Genomic DNA, 23912 nt, shown 5'->3' with positions numbered 1-23912 from the left:
TTACAGGCATGAGCCGCCATGCCCGGCCCCCACATTTTTATTTTTTTTTTTTTATGGATACATAATAGTTGTACATATTTATGGGGTACATGTGAAATTTTGATACAAGCATATGTGTAATGACCAAATCAGAGAAATTAGGGGTCTGTCACCTCCAGTATTTATTATTTCTTTGTGTTAGGAACATTCCAATTCCACTTTTGTAGTTACTTTGAAATATACAAAAAAAAAAAAAAAAGAAATATACAATAGGGCTGGGCGCAGTGGCTCACGCCTGTAATCCCAGCACTTTGGGAGGCTGAGGCAGGCAGATTGCCTGAGGTCAGGAGTTCGAGACCACCCTGGCCAGCATGGCGAAACCCCGTCTCTACTAAAAATACAAAAATTAACTGGGCTTGGTGGTAGGCACCTGTAATCCCAGCTACTTGGGAAGCTGAGGCAGGAGACTCCCTTCAACTAGGGAGGTGGAGATTGCAGTGAGCCGAGATCACACCACTGCACTCCAGCCTGGGCGACAGAGCGAGACTGCGTCTCAAAAAATAAATTAATTAAAAAAAAAAGAAATACAATAGATTATTGTTAACTATAGTTGCCCTATTGTACTACTGGATGCTATTGTCTTATTCCCCCCTTTTTTTTTTGAGACGGAGGCTTACTCTTGTCACCCAGCCTGGAGTGCTGTGGCACAACCTCAGCTCACTGCAACCTCCACCTCCCTGGTTCAAGCAATCCTCCTGCCTCAGTGTCCCAAGTAACTCGGAATTACAGGCGACCGCCACCACGCCTGGCTAATTTTTGTATTTTTAGTAGAGACGGGGTTTCTCCATGTTGGCCAGGCTGGTCTCAAACTCCTGACCCCAGGTGATCTACCCGCCTTGGCCTCCCAAAGTGCTGGGATTACAGGCGTGGGCCACTGTGTCTGGCCTCTTATTCCTTCTAATTGTATTTTTGTACCCATTAAACCAACCTTCTTTATCCCTCCTTCCCCACTACTCTTCCCACCCTCTAATGGCCATTTTCCTACTCTCTATCTGCATGAAATCAGTTTTTTTAACTCCCACATATGAGTGAGAACATGTGGTATTTGTCTTTCTGTGCTAACTTACTTCACTAAACAATGTCTTCCAGTTCCATCTATGTTGTTGCAAATGATGTTGACTGTTGTGAAGAGTGCTGCGATAAACATAGGAGTACAGATTTCTCTTTGATATACTCCTTTCCTTTCTTTTGGATATATACCCAGCAGTGGGATTGCTGGATCATGTGATAGTTCTATTTCCAGTTTTTTGAGAAATCGCCATAGTGTTTTTCATAGTGACTGTACTAATTTACCTTCCCACCAACAATGTGTAAGAGTTCCCCTTTCTCCACATCCTTGCCGGCATTTAGGGAGCCAGTTTTCTTACCTTTAATATAAGGGTTTGGACTGAATGAAACTGTTCAGCTCTAATATTTTCTGTTTGTATTGTGATAAATAAAGTTGTTCAGGAAGCCCTTCCTCTGCAATAGTTAACTCTTTTGAATCAACTCAGTTGGAACAAGTTGCCTTGTAGATAATGCAGAGGGAAAGCTGCCCTGCCCCTTTGGCTGGGTATCAGCAGTGGCTATTCTTCAGCTGTCCTTGCTCCTTCACATCCAGATGTCCTTGGCCTCCAAGGTTCTGTCTAGGTATTCTTTGTGCCCTGACAGTCACCTCCATGCAAATGGCTCACCCAGTCCCATGAGTTAAGCCCCTGCTCTGTGTTTTTATCCGAATACTGATCATAGCTACCATTAGTGAGTACTTACCATCCACTGGACGCTCTGCACGTGTTACCTCATTTATCCTCCCAATAACTCAAGTGACGTGGCTACTTTTACCGTAGGGGATAATTTGGAGAATAGGAAATTGAAACTTAGAAAGATGAAATAACTTGAGCAAGGCCACAGGCAGAGACAGTGGTTTGACAGGTATTTGGTTCTAGGCTGGACTGGCTCTGGGGCCATCCTGTGGGACTGAAAGCTGTGCTTGTCATCACCACACTATGCTGATTTGTTAAGGCTGCACTGTCCAAAAGGATAGCCACATTATGTGCTGACTGGGGACTTGAAATGTAGTTAATCCAAATCAAGATAATGCTGCAAGTGTAAAAATGCACCAGATTTAGAAGGCTTCGTACAGAATAAGGAAATGTTAAATATCTCATTAATAATTTTTTGTATTGATTATATGTTGAATTGGTTCTATGTTCAATCTATTGGACTACATAAAATATATGCATTAAAATTAATTTCATGTGTTTCTTTTTACTCTTTTTTTTTTTTTGAGATGGAGTCTTGCTCTGTCACCCAGGTTAGAATGCATGGTGCGATCTCGGCTCACTGCAAACTCCACCTCCTGGTTTCAAGCAATTCACCTGCCTTAGCCTCTCAAGTAGCTGGGATTACAGGCACCCGCCACCGCGCCTGGCTAATTTTTGTATTTTTAGTAGAGACAGGGTTTCACCATGTTGGCCAGGCCGGTCTCGAATTCCTGACCTTGTGATCCACCCGCCTCAGCCTCCCAAAGTGCTGGGATTACAGGTGTGAGCCACCGCACCTGGCCATTTTTTACTTTTTTAATGTGGCTGCTATAAAATTTACAGTGACATATGTGGCATGCATACTTTATTGGGTAGCACAGGTTTAATGAATAGAAGTCTTTGGTTCCTTTGTCAGTCTTTTTTGCTTTGTAGTGATTAAATCACCTAAAATTTTTGATAAATGGTAATTTTAAAATTTACTCTTCTGTTTTAGTGATCATTACCATTGTATAGCATTACTGGATTTTTTTTCCCTATTAGTTGCTCTCACCAGAAGATTTAGTGAATGCGTGCAAGATGCTGGAAGCACTGAAATTACCTCTCAGGTAAAGGAACCTCTGCAGGAAGTTTGCCTCCTGCAGCCATGATTCTGCATGGGGTAGATGGGAAGGCCCAGCGAAGTTTGCCGTCCCTAGTGGCAAGCCAGATTATTGCTTTCTTGAAATTATATTATTTCCTCTTTATTAGGGCTGGGCATGTCCTAACAGGGCTAGGAGTCAGACTCTTTTGGATTTGGGGGAATGAGATAAGAATGTAGGTTCTTCCCATGAGGTCAGAATAACTAGCCCCTCTTCCCTTAGACATTTTGTGTTAGTCTCTGGAGATGTTCAGGTGTGAATATTCTTTTCCTTAGGTTTAAAAAAGTACCCAGGTGGCCGGGTGTGGTGGCTCACACCTGTAATCCCAGCACTTTGGGAGGCCGAGGCGGGCAGATCACCTGAGGTCAGGAGTTCGAGACCAACCTGACCAACATGGAGAAATCCCGTTTTTCCTAAAAATACAACATTAGCCGGGCATGGTGGCGCATGTCTGTAATCCCAGCTACTTGGGAGGCTGAGGCAGGAGAATCGCTTGAACCCAGGAGGCAGAGGTTGCGGTGAGCCAAGATCATGCCATTTGCACTCCAGCCTGGGCAACAAGAGCGAAACTCCATCTAAAAAAAAAGCTAGGCATTTTCTTTAGCATGTAGACTCTAGTTCATAATTTGATTATCTGTGTATTCATGAGCTGTTTAGGTATGCCATTGTCCCTTGTGTTCAATATGTTTTAAATGTTGTTTTGTTTAATACTGCCCTCAGACCTGGGCATAAAAGAAGATATAAAAGATGTGCTGCTTTTCAGCAGTTGGATATCCTAGATAATTCCTGGCTTTGTTCTCGCACCTGTGGTTTTCAGGCTCCGTGTGTTTGACAGTGGCGTCATGGTAATTGAGCTTCAATCTCACAAGGAAGAGGAAATGGTGGCCTCGGCCCTGGAGACAGTATGTGAAGCCGATTTTCTCCGGTCTTTAGAGCTTGCTACGAAGACCTGAAGGCTTAGCAACTCAAAAAACAGGATTTCCTTTTGAATTTAACTTTACCGAAAAGTAACATTCACACACCCAAATAAAAATGGTTTATCACTAACAATGAATCAGTATTAACCAAAGTCATACGTTAAGAGCTTTTTGAAACTTCTTGACACTCTTAACATCTTACATGTAAGGATAATTAGAATTAGTGAGGTGCTTTCTTTTCTATTAAAACTCAGTGTTGAGAACAGGTTTTTAATTTTATCAGATGTTACAACACAAACTTTTTCTTCCAGTAACACCTACATAAGCAGCTTGATAAAACACCACAAGTTTTATGAAAATAATTGCTTCAAAAATATAAAAAGCGACTGTAGTTTGGATGGATTTTACTGGCCAAATTGCCAATATTACTCATTAGGATACTTGAAATAGTACTGTCTTCATAGCTTCTATGGTGAGCCTATATAATTTGAATAACTTCTATTTATTATCCTTCTCATTTTCAACTAGATGAAAACCCCAAGACTACAGATATTTCTACCACATATTTTAAACTAAACCTATGTGTAAAGTCCCTTCGCTGGAGCATTAATATGTACTCAGAATTTGTTACATATTCTTTTTCAGAGTATCATAATTCTCTTTAGGCTTTAGTACAGTGACTTTGTTACATTATGGAGAGCTTGATCTTGATATTTGAGCCTCCAGTATGTCCCTTCTGGGTCCTTCAACTTTTGTAGGATTAAGCATTAGTTAAGATTTAGTTATAGTGTGAATGTTCTTTGAATTTTAGTAGGACATTCAGTAAATTATTTCTTGCATATACATTCTGCCTACCATTAGAACCCAGAGTGTGTTTAAATTAGTGTCCTAAATTAATTACATTTTTTTTCTGCTGTGTGTTTCTATTAGGTTTCAGAAAAGGGATCCCTAACATCGGAAGAGTTTGCTAAGCTTGTGGGAATGTCTGTCCTCCTAGCCAAAGAGAGGTAAGTAAGGTTCTTACCTTTCATTACCATGTATGTTTGTGTTTCTGCATGGACAGATAATTGTGTGGGTTTTTTTGTTTTCTTTTTTTTTAGGTTGCTGCTTGCAGAGAAGATGGGCCATCTTTGCCGTGATGACTCAGTGGAAGGCCTGCGTTTTTACCCAAATTTATTTATGACACAGAGCTAAGGGTTTTGTATTTAAAATCCTTTTTGTCCATATGCTTGCGTCATGTAGAGGTTGTATGACATTGAGCTAAGAGATAAACCCGATCAACTGAGAATTTATTAGAACTTCACAGTGCAATGTAAATCTCTTTTAATTTCTCACTAAATATGGTCCAGGAAATTTATTTAGGATATGCATAGGAAAATTCAGAAAAGTGAATGCCAATATGAATTTAAAATCATGCTGTAGTTGTGCAGAACCCTCAGAGTTTAACTTGAAATATAGTGGATTTTAACTTGATCCTCAAATCTAATCATTTTATAAAGAAGGGAATTTAGTTTTGCAGAGAATAAAAAGAGAAGTTGCATGTTCAGACAGGTTAGATTATTTTGATGTGACTGAAATTCACTGACTACACATGACAATGTTGGGACAAAATATACTGCAGCTTGCTATATGAGGCTCCTCCCAGGGGCTTTTAGAAGCAGTCATAGGCATGTCTTCAACATACCAAATAAAATACCTTTAAAAATGAAATAATTTTATTTGACACATATATTTATATATATTCTATCTAATTTCTCTTTGTTTTTTTAAGTGATGATTTCATGACTGGCATTTAAAGAATGCAACTGTGTCATTTTGTTTCCAAATGCTGTGGATTTTGAAACTGAACTAGAGGGCTGTATAGACATGCCCAGAGTTATGATTACAAATTTAGGAGGTAGACAGCTCAGGAATTCCCTGGGATTGTTGTGCTGGTGGAAAGGCAGAGGGAGCCTTTAAATGGCTTCACAGGAACCTTAGTGTTCTTCTACCTCAAAGCCACAGACAGGAGATCGAAAGTGGAAAAGTAATGTCTCCTTTTCTTTTCCATAAGGAGTTTCCACACTGAACTATAAAAAGTCTATCATATTCCAGCAATATTTTTTCTTTGTTCTTTATACTATAAATTGTGAGGAAAAACTACTTCGGTAAGAAGTGTTACTGAGATAACAACAACTGGCTAATACTGCATGTAGATTGCTTAAGTTTTAAAGTGACTGCCTGACTTCACATGTTACTGCTCTACAGCCTCCAGTATGTTGGCATTATCTCAAACTCAGGGACCCCACAGGACAGGAGACGCCCTTTCTGAAACTGAGTTGGAAGTGAAAGGGTGGTGATGGTTTTGGCTAAGCCTGCGGGAGGGAAAGTATTGTATTGGGAGCACCCTTGGAGCCAGGAAGAGGGATACCCAGGTTCACACTCTGGAACCCCTAAGACATTGTCAGTGGGTAAGGTGGAGGGCCACTGCCAGAGGCTGCTGCAGTGCCCTCTGGGAAGTGCCAGGGACCCTCCGCTGCAGACCCAGGGGATCCCAATCCCTTATCCCTGCCTGAAAAGTGGCTATTGCTGTTTCGTGTCCTCCAGTGTCACAGGAAGGCTGTGCCTGAGACATCCCACTTTAGTTTTTGTTTTCCAAACCTGTCACTGACTCTTCATTGTGGTGTCGGATCCTCTGGTTCCCCCATTGTTCAGCCTCAGGTTTATTTTGAGGGTAACTCAGTGTCTCACTGCCCAAGTCTTTTAGGGGTTAGTTGGACCATTGTGTAAGCTTGTTTATATGTCTCACCTCTTTCTGGGTGGTACTTACTGTCTCACACTGCTCTGGCAAACTTGTACACACAAACACACACACTCTCTCTCTCTCTCACCTGGCTAAGGCTTTTAAAATTATAAAGATAAATAATCTGTTTCACCAGTTGGAGTGAGTTGCAAGGAGGATTGCTGGAGCTACTCGATCTAGCGCTAATGGTTTGGATTCATTACTGCAAACCTACATAATTTAACATATTTATTTACTTTAGTGTGACAACTGATGAAAAGAAATGGAGCAATCCAAATTGTATAAAATGACTTAAGAAGGAAGAAAAGTGACATATAAATATATTTTGCAAATGCCATATTAATTTAAAAATGAGTATGATTGATTTTATTATTTTTAAAGTGGGCATTCGTCACTGTTTTGAGACCTTTGTATGTATTTGTGCATTTTTATCTTTTTTTTCGGGCCATTATTTTAAGGTGTGATTTTGGTCCTCTAATGTAGAAGTTATGTTTAAATACAACCAATCAGGCCCTAAGTGCAAAAAAGTTCTGTCTTGGTGCTTATCACTGGCATAATTATTATTTTTTTGTTTTCCTAACTTTGCTCTTAGGAGCATGAACCTCTTTGTAGCTTTATGGTAATGCAATATTTCCAGTCATTTACTGTCAAAAAAATTTTTTACATTGTGTTAGTGAAGATTGTGTTTTCAAGGTTAAATGATTGGTATTAATGTATATAGAGTAAAATTATTACAAAATTTAAAAATGATTTTTCTTGGCATTCTTTTTAAATACTCTGAAAAATATATGCAAATGATAAGCCTTTAATCATACTAAAGCCAGTTATGTTAAGAATTTTTCCTTTGGATTTTATAATTAAGAGTTGCTTATAAATATTTATGACATTGAGCTGTTACTGTTTTCGTTGTCTAAAAAGAATGGGACATGTCATGAACTGGTTTGGTTTTTAAAAAAATTCTTGATGTGAATTCCACTGTTGCCTGACTATGTATATTCAGATGAATGTACTCTTTCTTGTTCCTTGTTACCAGATTAATCTGAGAGAATGTGGATTCATCTTGTCATCATTCTCATGCTCAAATACTTAAAATGGTTCTTTTGCCCAAAAGTCTCAGAGTCTTCATTTTGGTACAGTGGAGTCACAACTTGGAAGGTGGTTAGGTTTTAAAGACCGTGCCTAAGGACAAAATTGAGCATGCTCAGAATGGTCCTTGAAAATCTCCTAAATTACCAATGAAGTTCTCTTTGTAGTCTTAAAGTTTAAATTCCTGTGGAGTGATACATAGGTATGAATATATTATGCTTATATTAAGTACAAAAATACAAACTGCATATCAAGAGTAGATTCTTATAGCATTAATAATTTACATGCATGTGTCTTTTTCCAGTAGGTATGGTTGAATTTATGTAAATTTATTGCTAATCCCATCCCTTACAATCTAGAGTATAAGCTGCACAAGGGCAGAGGTTTTTGTCTGGTTTGTTCATGGATGTATCTTAAGAGCCGAGAACAGGGCCTGGACACAATAAGCATTCAATAAATATTTACTGAATGAATGAACGCCGACCTATATTCCTATTTATAATTTGGCTCCACTTTATCCTACTTTAGCTCCCATTCAATTCAATGAAAAATACATTTTTTTGAACATATAGCAATTTTTTGTGAGCAATTTTTTTGGGCACTGGTAGTGGGAGGGGATAAAAAGATGAATAAGATACAGCTCTGTCCTTAAGAAAAGGGAGACCTAGTTGGGGAAACAGACATGTAAGTGACTTTCACTGAAGATAGAATGAAGTAAGTACCATGGAAGGGGCATATGTACCATGCTGGGGAGGACAGAAGAAGGAGCCCTTAGTCCTGGTGGAGGGCTTTGTAAGACTTTGTGGGAAAGGAAGAACCTGGTAAACTAGGCTCACAAAGACCAAGAGATTGTCAGTAAGTGGAAGGTGTTGGGAAAAGGGAACAGCAGAGGTGTGCCCCTTCCTGCTCCTGGATATTTCCCTTGTCTGTCCAAACCTCCCTTCTTTACTTCTTCCCACTCACCTCCCCTCTCCCATGCCCACCCCCACCAATCTAAATTATGCTTTGCTCGATCCTGCCTGCTCCAGAAATGTTTCCAATAGACAGCTCTATTATTTCTAAACTCTATAAGAGCTATTGTCTTTTCCATATGCTTAACTATATTTTGTCTTGTTCTCTTAAATGTTGTCTTGATACCATAAGAAAATAGAGAAACTAGGTTTACGTTCAAAGACTGTCATGTAACATTTCTTTTGAATTCTCACTGACCTAGGTCAGTGACTGTACATGGTAGATTCCTAGTAAAGTATTAACTGAATTGGGTGATTTTTGAATTACAGTACTGAGTCATGCATGAGTTGCCTAGCAAACCAACTCTGTCTTTTACCCTCTTCCCGAAAGGTTTCTCAACCAGACTTGTCAAGGCTTAGCCTGTCTGAGTGAGATCTGCTCTGTCTTACTCAAATATGGCATGGGCCATGTGCATGATGTGGAAAGCACTCTAGAGTAGTTGTTATATACACAGGTAAGTTCTTGTTATTACAGTGTGGAAATTGGGCCATTCGTCTTCTTCCTTGTGTCCTGATACGAAATCATGAGTCAGTTATAGCTTTCATCTCAGAGCATTACCCAGAGGAAAAAAGCTCTCTCCATTTGTATAAACGGAGTTATTGAGATAGTGTATAAATTTTATACAATTTGCACAAGATTACTAGATCAGTCGCTAACCCAGAAAGAGAATTAAAGGTATTTTGAGAGCCAGATCAGTTACAGTTCAATACTGACCATACCACTGTTCGTTTGAAAGCTTTTTTTCATTTTTATATTGACTTCTTTTAGAAAACGTTAAACTATATCTTAACTGTCCAATAAAGACAGCAGTACAGTTTGGCAAGAATTCTAATGGAGACAAAATTGACCAGTCAGTTCAATAAAGCTGTTATTTAAAATATGACCAAGCATATCACTTGTACCTGGATTTCCACCCTTGAAGAGTAGGTTTTTGGGGAAAAAGTATGTGCCTGAAAGATTAATGCAGAGAAAGTTGCCTCCAATATGTTTCACTTAATCACTATAATATTTCACAATAACTATTTTATGCCTTCTACAGTGAAGGGAAGGAGCGATTAAGAAATCTACCCAGGTTTGCAGTGTCAGGGCTGGAATTTAATCTAGGCTTTATCTAAAAGTGTATCTTTTTACTTGTATACAGTGTAAGTAGGAGGTCCAACTTCATTCTTTTGCATGTGGCTATTTGGTTATGCCAGCACCATTAGTTGACCATTAAATGGTCTTGGCACCCTTGTCAAAAAACAATTGACCATATGCTTGCATATGGAGTTTTTTGTTTTTTTAAAAATTCAAGGCTGGGCACGGTGGCTCACGCCTGTAATCCCAGCACTTTGGGAGGCCGAGGCGGGCGGATCACAAGGTCAGGAGATCGAGACCATCCTGGCTAACACAGTGAAACCTCGTCTCTACTAAAAATACAAAAAATTAGCCGGGCGCGGTGGCGGGCGCCTGTAGTCCCAGCTACTCAGGAGGCTGAGGCAGGAGAATGGCATGATCCCGGGAGGTGGAGCTTGCAGTGAGCCGAGATCAGGCCACTGCACTCCAGCCAGGGGGACAGAGCGAGACTCCGTCTCAAAAAAAAAAAAAAAAAAAGACTCAATTGACCATAGATGAGTTTCTGAACTTGCAATTCTAGCTATATATCTATCTTTTTGCTAATATCTCACTGTCTTGATTACTACTGCTTTGTAGTAAGCTCTTTTTTTTTTTTTTTTCTTTTTTCTTGAGACCATCTCTCACTCTGTCACACAGGCTGGAGTGCAGTAGCACATTCTCGGCTCACTGCAGCCTCTGCCTCCCGGGTTCAAGCAATTCTTCTGCCTCAGCCTCCTGAGTAGCTGGGATTACAGGTGTGTGCCAACATCCCCAGCTAGTGGGTTTTTTTTTTTTTTTTTAAGTAGAGATGGATTTTTGCTGTTGGTCAGGCTGGTCTCAAACTCCTGACCTCAAGTGATCCACCCACCTTGGCCTCCCGAAGTGCTGGGATTACAGGCATGAACCAGCACACCCAGCCTGTAGTAAATTCTGAAATTGGAAAATGTGAGTCCTCCAAATATGCTCTTCATTTTCAAGATTGTTTTATCCTGTTCTGGGTTCCTTATACCCCCATATAATTTTTTTTTTTTTTTTTTTTTTTTGAGACGGTCTGGTTCTATTGCCCAGGCTGGAGCACAGTGGCACAATCTCCGCTCACTGCAACCTCTACCTTCTGGGCTCAAACAATCCTCTCACCTCAGCTTCCTGATGGTTGGAACTACAGGTGCACACCACCACACCAGTTAATTTTTGTACTTTTATAACTCTAATGCCTGCTCTTTCCACTGAGCTTTTGCTTTTAAAACTGAAATGCCAGGGGCTGGGTGGTATGTATTTGAAAAATAATCCTAGTGTAAATTGGTGAATGGAGATTAGACCAGATAATTCTACTGGCAGTGAAATTGGATGGTCACCTTAAAGTCTTCTTTGAAACTTTGGATGGATTTAATTAGTATTGCTAGAAGTAACTATTTGACAAGATTGGTTGGTCTCACTCTGTCACATAGGCTGTAGTACAGTGGTGTGATCACTGTTCTCTGTAGCCCCAACCTCGGGCTCAAGTAATTCTCCCATCTCAGCCTCCAGAGTAGCTGGGACAACAGGTACATGCCACCACACCTGGCTAATTTCTTATTTTATTTTTTGAGATGGGGTCTCACCCAGCCTGTGCAGTGGCATCATCTTGGCTCACTGAAGCCTCCACCTGGGTTCAAGTGATCCTACTGCCTAAACCTCCCAAGTAGTTGGGACCACAGGCATGTGCCATCACAGCCAGCTAGTATATTCTATTTTTGGTAGAGACGGGGTTTTGCCATGATGCCTAGGCTGGTCTTGAACTCTTGAGCTCAAGCAATCCACCCGTCTTGGCCTCCCAAATAATTTCTTATTTATTGTGGTGATGGAGCCTCACCATTTTGCCCAGGCTGGTCTAAAACTACTGGGCTCACGCAATCCTCCTGCCTTGGCTTCCCAAATTGTTGAGATTACAGGCATGAGCCACTGCACCTGGCTGACAAGACAAGTTCTTAGAAAATTTTATACCTCTGGTAACATAGGTAAATACTTGTGCTACCTTTAAAAAAAATGAAGTGATAGAGTCAAAGATCTGCAAATCACATATTTTAAAATATGTTTAAAATGAGGTAAAGTTTACAAACTGCAATGCACAGATCTTCAGTCAAACGAGTTTTAACAAATGCTTAGCAAATCCATGTAACTCACACTCCAAACAATAGAACATATCTGTCGCCCCCTAAAAGTTCCCTCGTGCCTCTTTCCAGTCATCCGCTCTCCAGAGGCCACCACTGTGCTTTGATTTCCATTACTGGATATTAGTTTTGCTGTCAAATGGTATATTCTGCATAAAAGAAAAGCAAGTCATAAACCATACCGCTCATTTACTCAATTTAACAAGCACAGCTGTTAAGGTGGAATCTATCCTCATATTTTCCAAAAAACTTAAAACTTTTTATTAAATTTTAGTTTTAGATTTGGGGGTGCATATGCAGGTTTGTTACAAGGGTAATTGCATGTTGCTGAGGTTTGGGCTTCTATTGATCCTGTCACCTAGATAATGAACGTAGTACCCAATAGGATGTTTTTCAGCGCTTGCCCCTTTCCCTCCCTCCCTTGACTTGGAGTCTCCGGTGTCTGTTGTTGCCATCTTTATGTCTATGAGTACCCATTGTTTAAGCTCCCACTTATAAGTGAGAACATACGGTTTTTGGCTTTCTGTTCCACTTAGGATACTGTCCTCCAACTGCATCCATGTTGCTAAAAATGACGTGATTTTGTTCTTTTTTTATGGTTGCTTAGTATTACGTGGTGTGTATGTACCACATTTTCTTTACCCAGTCCACTGTTGATGGGCACCTAGGTTGATTCCATGTCTTTGCTATTGTGAATAGTACTGTGAGAAACATAGGAGTGCAGGTGTCTTTTTGGCAGAATGATTTATTTTCCTTTGGGGATACACCCAGTAATGGGATTGCTGGGTCGAGTGATAGTTGTTTTTAGTTCAGAAATCTCCAAACTGCTTTCCACAGTGGCTGAACTAATTCACATTCCCATAAAAAGAACTTTTAACACTTGCAGAGTAGGGTTTTAAAAATGTTTAGTTATTTTTAATAACCAATTCTGACCCCAGGGAAGGAAAATGGAGATGCACTTTACCTGAACTATGTTCTTTTGAAACTCTTCAATGACATTTGGGAAAGCAAGTTTACAGCCCACATGCTGTGCCACTTCAAGGACTTAATTTTTGTGGTCTCCCTGAAGAAAATGACACTAGGGTAGAAGTGATTGAATGTGAAGTGTCAGGAGATTGCTGCCTCGTCCTTAGTTAAACCCCTGATCCGGCTGTGTGCTGTGGACGCGGGTGTGTGTTGAGGGGACCTGCATCTGCCGGGGCCGCACCCCCTGCCGCAGGACCTTGGCTGGCCGCGCGTTTCCTGCCTGTTTCCTGTCCAGCAGCTGGCGAGCTGGGGGCGGGCAGGAAAGGATGCGCTGCCCAGAAGGGGCGGGAGCCGACCACGCCCGGTCCCGGGTGTCCCCCGCCCTCCCGGTGCCCGCCCTTCCCACGCCGTCGGGGGCGGCCCAGGGCGGGGCTGTAGGAGCCGAACGCCGCGGGGTCAGGGCGCGCAGTCCGGGACGCGGGATGCTCGGAGCGCTGCCTCGCGGCCCCTGAGGCCTCCCGTCCGCCTCGCCACTCGCCCGGCGGGCCTGGGGTCGCTGCCCGTCGGTCTGGAAAGGTAAGAAGCGCCCTCCGCATCCCGGCGTCCGCGCCCCAGCGGGCGCTCCTGTGCCGCGAGACCCTCGGAGGCTCCGCTGGGGTCGGGAAATGCCCCCGGACCCTGCCACCTCCCAGCAGCCTGAAGGCGCAGGTGGACGCTGGCGGCCCCTCCACACCCCCGCCTCGGCTCCAGGGGACGCTTTTAAGGAGTATTGGTCTCCACACCTCGGAGTCCCGAATTTAACTGAACCTGGCTCTGCCCTGGCTCAGACGTTGCCGGGTGACTGAGACTGGCCACAGAACCTTGAAAAATCGCGTCTTGAGCTACTGTTTCTTTCCAAAAAGAAATCCCTTCTGAGATACAAAAAGTATGAGATACAAGGATTAAATTAAATTAAAGACGGTCCTCATTAAGGAGGGCTTTCAGCTGACGACACGAGGGGTAGATTTCCAAGCGTGAACTGGGCTTGCGGGCATTTGGGAAGCTGAGTAGATGGGGCGAGCCACGGCGTCCCAGGAACGCTGCACCCAACCCGTGGGACCAGGGCAGAGCAGACTCGAATGAACGTATAAATGAAGCCTGTTTACACGAGCTGCTTTGGAACTACAGATTTCCTCCCAATAAATACTATTCCTATATATACACAGGAACATGTGCATGTTGGTCAGAAGGGACAAAATAACTTTTCTTCGTTTTCCCTTTTATTTTTTCACGAATCATTGGTCCCATGGACATTAGTGTGATTCCTTTTCTTTTTCTGCAGCTATGAAGGGAGATTTAGAAGCATTTGTCCTAGCTGGTTTCAGCAAAAACATGGGGTCTGAGATTGGGTGATGCTGTTAGCCGTTGAGAATATTCACAACTTTTCCCCACCTTCTCAGCTGATGCATTTAGAATTTGTCTATAAAGTTTACATACAAGAATGCTATGTAGAAGTATTTTCAAATGTGTATAAAATATACCTAAGTTCTTAATTTCCTAGAACAATTCTCAAGCCAAACATTATAAGAAGTCAGTCGGGATCTGGAACAACAAGTTGAAAGAAAATAAGCAAGCAAGGTAGAAAGAAATTAAAGAGACATATTATGACTAATGTTATGATCATATTCCATATTATGATTGACAAGTAGGCTGGTCTGTTTTATAAGTCTTTTTCCATTCAGCTCTAAATATAGATTATCTCACCATTCTATGTTTTAGGGATCATTTTCGTAAGAAAGAAAATGTGTTATCACAAAATCAGTTATGATTTGGGGCTTCAAAAATAAAAAGGTTATTGTGGTGGAAGCAAACAAATGTGAGAGAAGCCAGTTCAACTTTTGGGAGCTTGCTTCTCCTTGGTTTGGTTACCAGGTCTCAGTGACTTAAAAGAAGCATTGTAATTGTCTTTAAGTGCTCACACTTGCCCAAGTGATATGATGCTTTCTGCAAGGATCTTACTGGCTGACTTTGGCCAGGTTTCCCAGTCCATGTTCAAGGAAAGAATTGGGTCAAATCTGTGGCTAATTCCACCCAAAACAATTTTCTTCTTCTTCCCTTTTCTTTTTGTTTTGGGGGGTAGGGGTGGCGGGGAAGAGGAGGGAGCCCTAATCGTCTGCATAGTTACACTTCAAATCTCTGCTTCCCTTTCAGGAAGTACAGTATTTCCTTTGTTCAGCCCACTGTTAATGGAAGAAAGCTAATAGGACACACCAGTTTCCCTTCCATTGAATTTTGGCTTATTTCAATCAGTCTTCTTAATTCCACTAATTTGTGCTCTTATCTGAAGAGATGTAACATGTATTTGGAATATAATATTCTGGCTTCTTAAAAGGATTAACTGTGGGCTGGGTGTGGTGGCTCACGCCTGTAATCCCAGCACTTTGGGAGGCCATGGTGGGCAGATCATGAGGTCAGACATTTGAGACCAGCCTGGCCAACGTGGTGAAACCCTGTTTCTACTAAAAATACAAAAATTAGCCAAGAGTGTGGTGCACACCTATAATCCCAGCTTCTCAGGAGGCTGAGGTGGGACAATCACTTGAACCTGGGAGGCAGAGGTTGCAGTGAGCTAAGATCATGCCACTGTACTGCAGGCTGGGTGACAGAGCAAGACTCTGTCTTAAAAAAAAAAAAAAAAAGATTAACTGTGAATAATGGGGGGGACCATCAACATTAAGAAAATATATATTTGGTTGTATTTAATATTAATACATAGTTTGTTAGACTCTAATATGAAAGAACTATCTTAAATGCCCAGTATCTTATTCTATAGTTGAATAGTCTATATAAAATAAGTGCCTTTTCCAGCCGGGCGCGGTGGCTCACGCCTGTAATCCCAGCACTTTGGGAGGCCGAGGCGGGCGGATCACGAAGTCAGGAGATCGAGACCATCCTGGCTAACACGATGAAACACCGTCTCTACTGAAAATACAAAAAATTAGGTGGGCGTGGTGGTGGGCGCCTGTAGTCCCAGCTGCCTGGGAGGCTGAGGCAGGAGGATGGCGTGAACCCAGGAAGTGGAGCTTGCAGTGAGCCGAGATCTCGCCACTGCACTCCAGCCTGGGTGACAGAGCGAGACTCCATCTCTAAATAAATAAATTAATTAAATAAAATAAGTGCCTCTTCCAACAAATAGCTGTGAACCACAGGCCAGCAAGGTCTTCCCTGCCCTCTTAGGTAGACTGGGAAGATTGCTGTGTGAACCACCAGTCTCATGATGCATACCAGCAGCAACAAGTATTTCAGGACTGATGAAGATGAGTGTTATTTATCTGTTTTCTCCTTAGGCTGCCCTAAACAAGGGAAGTGAGGGCCACATGGAGTTCACATTGAATTGTAGTATTCTGGAGTATCTTTTTTTAAAAAAGCTTTGATCGCTTGGATGTAGCTCCTAGGAATCGATAAATGAAGCAATCCTGGTAACACACCAATTGTGCAAGGAAGTGTTAGCCCATTTGTGGACGCCAGGCAGGGAGCATTTGAGTATATATAGCACAATGCTAAATTAAAGTTTAGCAGAAATTTAGTAAATTTATCAGTGTGAAATGCCAAGCAGATAAATAATGTGAAAATGTATCCAAGTTGGTTATTAACTTTGATAAAATTAAGCAAATAACAATAAACTCTCCACTTAAGGATGTGCTATAAAGGGAAGAGACTTTGGTGTTGTGCAAAGATAATCTTAGTGGGTGTTGGGCATACCTGCATATTCTTGACCTGTGAGTTATAATGGAATGAAAGGGGCTTGTATAATTGTAAGTCATTGCCCCAGGGAAAATTAATGTCCTCTCTAGTTTCCTTTCAATATCACTTAGGAAGTTTGAGTTTTAGAATGGTTTTGTCATTTCATGATTACTATTTTATCAATCACATTGAATGGAGCCATCATTTTTTGAGGTTCTAATTTCAGGTGTTTTTGAGGAAAAAAATCACAATCTGTACGTGAGAAAGGACATGAGGAGACTAAAGACCTGGGATTTTGCCGATCAGAATGAAACCAATGTTGAAAGACTTTTCAAATCTATTGTTGGTGGTGCTCTGTGACTATGGTGAGTATTGTGAGTATACTTAATGCTATTGGTAGGAATAAAACATAAATATGACATTTGTAAATGCATTGATGTTGATGACTCTTCATGAAGGAGGGAGGGTAGGGTCTACAGTGCAGTGCTTTCTAAACCGTGACCCTTGCAACCCTGGATTCTCTCATGCTTCAGTGATTCTGCATGATTGATTCATATTTCACTTTATATTTTTAACTCTTTAAAAAAAAAAAAAACCAACTCTCTCAAATTTTAAAAAATTGGAGGCAAGCATGTTACCTTGAGTTCTCTTTGATTTCCCTGTAATTCAGTGTGATAAATCACTTCATACACACATGCAATGATGTTGTGTATATTAGGGTTCTACATAAGATTTCACTTGACAGAGTTTTGGTGCTAACGTGTATTTGGAACCAATCTGAATTTCAATCCTTGAAAGTTGCGTGCTCTTAGAAAAGTTTCTTCATCTCTTTCAATCTCAGCAATAATATTGACTTCACAGGGTTGTTATGATAATATCAAGAATGCGAAACACCCTGAATGAGCAGATAGTAGGTACTTAAAGTCTGTTCTCTTCATTCGTTTCAACTAAAAATTGAGTTCATTTCTCAGAGAGCTTTATACAACTACTGAACCAATAGAATCAACAATATGACATAATCTTCACTACTTTTCTTTTGATGATTTCCAAATATTTCATAGACATCTAGGCAGTTGATGGTATGGGAGTGGAAGTTGTTTTTGAATTTGGTGAAGAAATTTTGATCCAAGATATAGAGGACACTGGCTTGTGTAATGTGAATGGCACAGTTGGTTAAATGGACCAGAGCACTGCTGTTCATTTCATTCAGTAGACTTCCTTTCTCAGTCTTTTCTTTTTTAAGAAGTTTATTTATACAAGAAGACTCCGGTTTTAAGGAAAGCCAATGTGGGATTCATTTATTTTAAAGTAATTTGGCCAGGTACAGTGGCTCATGCTTGTAATCCCAATACTTTGGGAGGCCGAGGTGGGTGGATCACAACGTCAGGAGATCGAGACCATCCTGGCTAACACAGTGAAACCCTGCGTCTACTAAAAATACAAAAAAAATTAGCCATACGTGGTGGCGGGTGCCTGTAGTCCCAGCTACCTGGAAGGCTGAGGCAGGGAATGGCATGAACCCGGGAGGCGGAGCTTGAAGTGAGCCGAGATCGTGCCACTGCTCTCTAGCCTGGGTGACAGAGTGAGACTCTGTCTCAAAAACAAAACAAATCAAACAAAAAAGAAATGTAATGTATCCCTTCTTTAAAAACAGATTACTCTGGCTGGATGCGGTGGCTCACGCCTGTAATCCCAGCACTTTGGGAGGCCGAGCGGGGGCAGATCATGAGGTCAAGAGATTGAGACCATCCTGGCCAACATGGTGAAACCCCGTTTCTACTAAAAATACAAAAATTAGCTGGGCGTGGTGGCACGCACCTATAATCTCTGCTACTTGGGAGGCTGAGGCAGGAGAATCGCTTGAACCCGGGAGGTGGAGGTTGTGGTGAGCTGAGATCGTGCCACTGCACTCCTCCAGCCTGGGCAACAAGAGCAAAAGTCTGTCTCAAAAAAAAAAAAAAACAAAAACACAAAAACAAAAAAACACAGATTATTCTACATGTGACAGCCTTCTACAAAAAGTATGTGTTCTTGGTTTCATAATGATAAATAAAGCATTGAAATTCTCCATTTAAACAAATTATACAAGGGTGTTGTTAAGAGCAAAATTTCTTACTGGAATATGAAAATAAAAGTTGAATGAGCATAAAAAAGAGCATAGAAGTTGAGTGCACAAGCCACCAATAAAATTAAAAAAGTAGGTATTGTCATAGATCTGTTTTATCCCCCTTTATCTCTACTTAATACTGATCAAAATATACCATTACCTGTATACTATAGTAGTCAGGATGTGGTAGAACCAAATTGTAGTGTTTTTTGTTTGTTTGTTTGTTTGTTTGTTTCTGAGATGGAGTCTCGCTATTGTTGGCCCGGGTTGGAGTGCAGTGGCGCAATCTCGGCTTACTGCACCCTCCGCTTCCCAGCTTCCAGCAATTCTCCTACCTCAGCCTCCCGAGTAGCTGAGATTACAGGCGCCCACCACCATGCCCAGCTAATTTTTGTATTTTTAGTAGAGTCAGGGTTTCACCATGTTGGCCAGGCTGGTCTTGAACTCCTGACCTCAGGTGATCCACCCGTCTCGGCCTCCCAAAGTGCTGGGATTACAGGTGTGAGCCACCGCGCCCGGCCCAAATTGTAGTTTTCTAACAGGAGTTCTAAAGTAGCAAATTCTCCCTCTAGTACATACCTCCTATCTGCTGCTGCTGGAACCCATCAATTGCATCTTTGTTCTCCATTTCCAACGGGGCATGTGTGTCTTTCTCATTGACTGTCTCCCATCAAATCAGAATCTGATTTGCTTCATTGACAATCCCTGTCATACACAATAGACTGCTTTTTTTTTTTTTTTTTTTTAGCCAGTCAAATTTAGTAGTTGGGGGTCATATACCAACTTTGGTGACACTACTGTTAGTAAGTTCTGATAACCTGCTACCATCGGACCAGCCTGCAATAGACTTTCATTAGTTAACTAAGTGGTGCATGCCTCTTATTCTTAAATGGACCACAGAACCATCCTGCCCCCTTCAGATCCAAATTAGTATGACTTTGTTCTCAGTCTTAAGTACTTCCTTGGGCTGTGGTAAGTGCTGGGGTCTCTTTACCCAGCAGTTTAAGAAAGGTACCAGGTTGGGTCTGAATCAGTATACAAGCTGCACCAGAATCAGCCACCTTCCTCAACTTTGAGTCATCTCTAAACAAAAGGGAATATCCCACAACTTGTTTTTGCTTAATTGGAGAAAAAAAGAACTTTATCCGATTATGGTTTTCAAACAAGTGATAATCAAGCATTCAAGTCATCCAAGTTTCATGTCTTTTATTTCATCTCATCTCAAATGAGAACTAGGTGAAATGCTGTGCTAATTAAAAACTCTTCTGTGTGCCAGGATATTCATGTGCTGATTCTAATAATCATTGATTGCTTATATATAAGGGTATTTTAAAGACTACCAGCCCAAACAAAAAAACACATGGGCCCCTTTGGACATATATATTCATGAGGCATATATAATAAGAAAAAAAATTCATATTTATACAAGTTGTTTTTCAAACCTAAAGGGAACTTCAGTCCCTTACATCTAGAACTGTTTCTTACCCTAGCCACGGGCCAGCTGACTGTTGCATTGCCAAATTCTGCCTCCTTTGATATGTATTTGGATAGGATTCAAAATAGAAACAAGAATTCTTGTGTGTCTGTTCTTTGCACTTTTCACTTAAGCTGCTCTGCTGGGTCTCTTTTTAAAAGATATGATTGATCCTAACAGAATGATACTTGAGAAGTAGTAGTCATCTGTCCTATCTAGGCAAATACAAGTTGCTGTAATGTCATTAAATTGCCAAGGACAAGCCTAGTTATTTCATAAATGTTCACCCTATCCCTTTGGTTATCCATGCAGAATAAAGTGTCAACATTTCTTATCCATCTAAATATGTCTGCCTCATACAACTGAGGACACTGATTCCTTTACTGGTAAAAATTCCCCAGTGCTTCTCTTGAATATCAGAAAATAATAACTTTGAAGTAAATTTAGGGTTTTACATTTAAAATAGTCCAGAACAATTTGTATTGTGTCATTTAGATCCAGCTTTCTCTTCACTGTATATCCATTTTCCCCAAATATCTAAACATCAGAATATGATTAACAATATGAGCTACTGGGTTTTTAATCCTAAAAATTATTATTCAAGCTGTATAGATTTTCATTGCAGATATATCACATTGTTGAATGTGGTGAATTCGGAGTATTTACCACTAATTATTTTAACATGACTATGAAACATGAAGAAGGAACAGAATCACTTCAGAATGGAAAGAGCACAATGGCCAGCTTCCAGGATCTGTACTCAGTATCATTTTACATCATCCCTGGCTCAGTTCTACCTTCTCTTGTCTAAAATGCTGTTTTCTGCTGGGTACAGTGGCTCATGTCTATAATCTTAGCAGTTTGGGAGTCTGAGGTGGAAGGATTGCTTGAGCCCAGCAGTTTGAGACCAATCTCTACAAAAAGAAAATTAGCTGGGTGTGGTGGCATGTGCCTGTAGTCCCAGCTACTCATGAGGGCGAGGTGGGAGGTCGCTTGAGCCCAAGAGGTTGGGAGTATAGCAGGCAGTGATTGTGCCACCGCACATTAGCCTCAGTGACAGAATGAGACCCTGTCTCAAAAAAAAATTTTTTTAATTCTGTTTTCATCAATGTCACCAATAGTCCTTCTCAAATGCACCTTTTAAAAACCAATTCTGACCACTTCATTTCAGTTCTTGGAGAAGCTGAATATCTCCTCTTGAGAGAGCCAGGCCATGTAGCACTAAGCAACGACACAGTGTATGTGGATTTCCAGTATTTTGATGGTGCTAATGGGACACTGAGGAATGTATCTGTCCTGCTGTTGGAGGCCAACACCAATCAGACTGTAACTGCCAAATACCTCTTGACCAACCAGTCCCAGGGAACACTCAAGTTTGAGTGCTTCTATTTCAAGGAGGCTGGTGACTACTGGTTCACAATGATTCCAGAAGCAACAGACAACAGCACTCCATTCCCCTGGTGGGAGAAAAGTGCCTTTCTGAAGGTGGAATGGCCGGTCTTTCACGTTGACTTGAATAGGAGTGCCAAGGCAGCAGAAGGCACCTTCCAAGTGGGCCTATTTACCAGTCAACCACTGTGCCCATTTCCTGTGGACAAGCCCGACATTGTAGTGGATGTCATCTTCACCAACAGTCTTCCTGAGGCAAGAAGAAATTCAGGACAGCCACTGGAAATAAGAACCAGCAAAAGGACACAACTTGCTCAAGGTCAGTGGGTTGAGTTTGGCTGTGCACCCGTGGGGCCAGAAGCGTATGTCACCGTGGTGCTGAAGCTGCTTGGGCGAGACTCAGTCATTACCTCCACAGGACCCATTGACCTGGCCCAGAAATTTGGATACAAACTGGTGATGGTGCCAGAACTCACATGTGAGTCCGGGGTAGAGGTGATGGTGCTGCCTCCACCATGCACCTTCGTCCAAGGAGTGGTCACTGTCTTCAAGGAGGCACCCAGATCCCCTGGGAAGAGGATCATTCACTTGGCTGAAAACAGCCTGCCCTTGGGAGAGAGGAGGACAATTTTTAACTGTACTTTGTTTGACATGGGGAAGAATAAGTACTGCTTTGACTTTGGCATTTCAAGCAGAAGCCATTTTTCTGCAAAGGAGAAGGAGTGCATGCTGATTCGGAGAAATTTAGGTTTGTATTGAGATTTTTTAACATTTTAAATCAAATCCTTCATGTAATCAAAATTATTTAGAATTTAGGTGAACTTTACGTGAATTGTACCATCATTTTTATGGTTCATGCCTTACAATGTACCAACTGGCATTATCACCCTTAGCTGAAAAAGTAAGAATACTGGTAAACCTACTTAATGTCTTTTACGTCTCGTTTCCCCATCAGTAAAACAGGGGCAATACAAGTACATACTTCAGAGTCATGGAGATTGAACGAAATCAACATGTAACACTCAGGATAGTGCCTGGCATTTAGGAAGTGGTGAATAAACATTACATTTAAAAAATCCCATTATTAAATCATATGGTAAGTTCATGGCAGAGATTATTGGAATTCAAAGCCAAATCCCAAATTAGCAACTTCTGTCTTCCTCTTAAGTCCTCTTAAGTCTCTTCTCTCTTAAGTCATTCATTATAGGAATGTGGCCTTTTTAGTGAGAAATCAAAGCAAGATTTCTAAAAATGTATTGGGATTCTGTATTCTTTGTGTAATGCCCTACCTAATCATGAAGAAATGGGGTTATGACAATTCCATTAATTCCCTATGCTGCTCTTTGCATTTCTTTCCCTTTTCTTGGGGGAAAGTCTGGTCTTAGCAAGTAGTTTAATTTGGCAGAAATGGTCTCGTTTGCTTTTTATCTTTATCCCTGGTAAGCCCAGTGTCCCTTGACTGCACGAGCCTGATTGTAACCCCCACTGTTCCTTTTTGCAAATTTACCCACTTCGTCTCCTTAAGACCCTTTCCTTTGGCTTTCTCCTCCACCACTGGCCACTTCCCTCCTTGCACTTCTTTTCTATCCAGCGTAGATTCCATGGCTCATCCCTTTAACCACCCTCCTGCCAATATCCTAAACTCCTTAGCCTCTCCTTTCGATACACTTACCAGGACACACCCCAGCTCTGCATGTATCCAGCCATCTGCCAGCCACCCACTGCACCCAAGTTGCTAAGGCTGAGTGACAAGGTTACATCATGGTGGCCTGATGCCACCATGGGTGGATCATGCTTTCACCCTTGGCAGGGCCTGCGTACTGCTCAGCATGTCACCCAGACCAGGTCTTGCTCCTGTTCTACACAACAGTCCTTTCAGACCTCCTCCACTCCCCTCAGACCTTAACCCCTGCCCACTGATTAACTCTCAGAGTTGATTTGCCAACTACCATACAGAGCAGCTGGAAGCCATTAAGTGAGAACTCCACCCTCCCACCAAAAGATCTGTATACCTGTAGATGTCAGACCCATCCTCTCACCCCATCCTCTCCCCTGCTTTCCTGCCGCCATGGAAGAAGTGTTATTCCTTCCCTCCACTGTGGATCTCAGCCCCTCTGCTCATTTCAGGAACCTTCTGTTAGTCATTATCCCCTCTCTCTCCCATCCTTAACTGTCCTTCCTTTACAGACTCATTCTCATCAGTTTTGAAATGTACTTATTTCTCTTCTCCCAAAACAAACCATCCCGACCCCATGTCCTCCCCAGACATCACCCTCTTTCTTCTTCCTTCAG

General features: G+C 41.5%; 2 protein-coding genes across 9 annotated transcripts in view; both read left to right on the top strand.

Moving 5' to 3' along the window:
- The window catches only part of VPS36 (vacuolar protein sorting 36 homolog), a 36169-nt gene extending 28440 nt beyond the window's left edge, over nt 1-7729 (top strand). For 3 of the 4 annotated variants that reach the window (XM_005585924.4, XM_005585927.4, XM_074022112.1), the window contains 4 exons: nt 2823-2887; nt 3738-3822; nt 4768-4844; nt 4938-7729. In XM_005585924.4, coding sequence (XP_005585981.2) covers nt 2823-2887; nt 3738-3822; nt 4768-4844; nt 4938-5031 — 321 coding nt within the window. In that variant the 3' untranslated portion in view covers nt 5032-7729. The remainder of the gene's footprint in view (nt 1-2822; nt 2888-3737; nt 3823-4767; nt 4845-4937) is intronic. The other variant, XR_012426996.1, reaches the window with a different exon arrangement.
- Nucleotides 7730-13361: 5632 nt separating this feature from the next.
- The window catches only part of THSD1 (thrombospondin type 1 domain containing 1), a 29680-nt gene continuing 19129 nt past the window's right edge, over nt 13362-23912 (top strand). For 2 of the 5 annotated variants that reach the window (XM_005585920.4, XM_074022107.1), the window contains exons 1-3: nt 13362-13503; nt 16877-17015; nt 21403-22368. In XM_005585920.4, coding sequence (XP_005585977.3) covers nt 16958-17015; nt 21403-22368 — 1024 coding nt within the window. In that variant the 5' untranslated portion in view covers nt 13362-13503; nt 16877-16957. Of the gene's footprint in view, nt 13504-16863; nt 17016-21402; nt 22369-23912 lie in introns of all 5 variants that reach the window. The other 3 variants (XM_074022108.1, XM_015439296.3, XM_074022109.1) reach the window with 2 other exon arrangements.

This window comes from Macaca fascicularis, chromosome 17, assembly GCF_037993035.2.
Source record: "Macaca fascicularis isolate 582-1 chromosome 17, T2T-MFA8v1.1".
Classification (NCBI taxonomy): domain Eukaryota; kingdom Metazoa; phylum Chordata; class Mammalia; order Primates; family Cercopithecidae; genus Macaca; species Macaca fascicularis.
The sequence above is the reverse complement of the archived record's forward strand: the minus strand, read 5'-3'. Positions and strand labels throughout refer to the sequence as shown.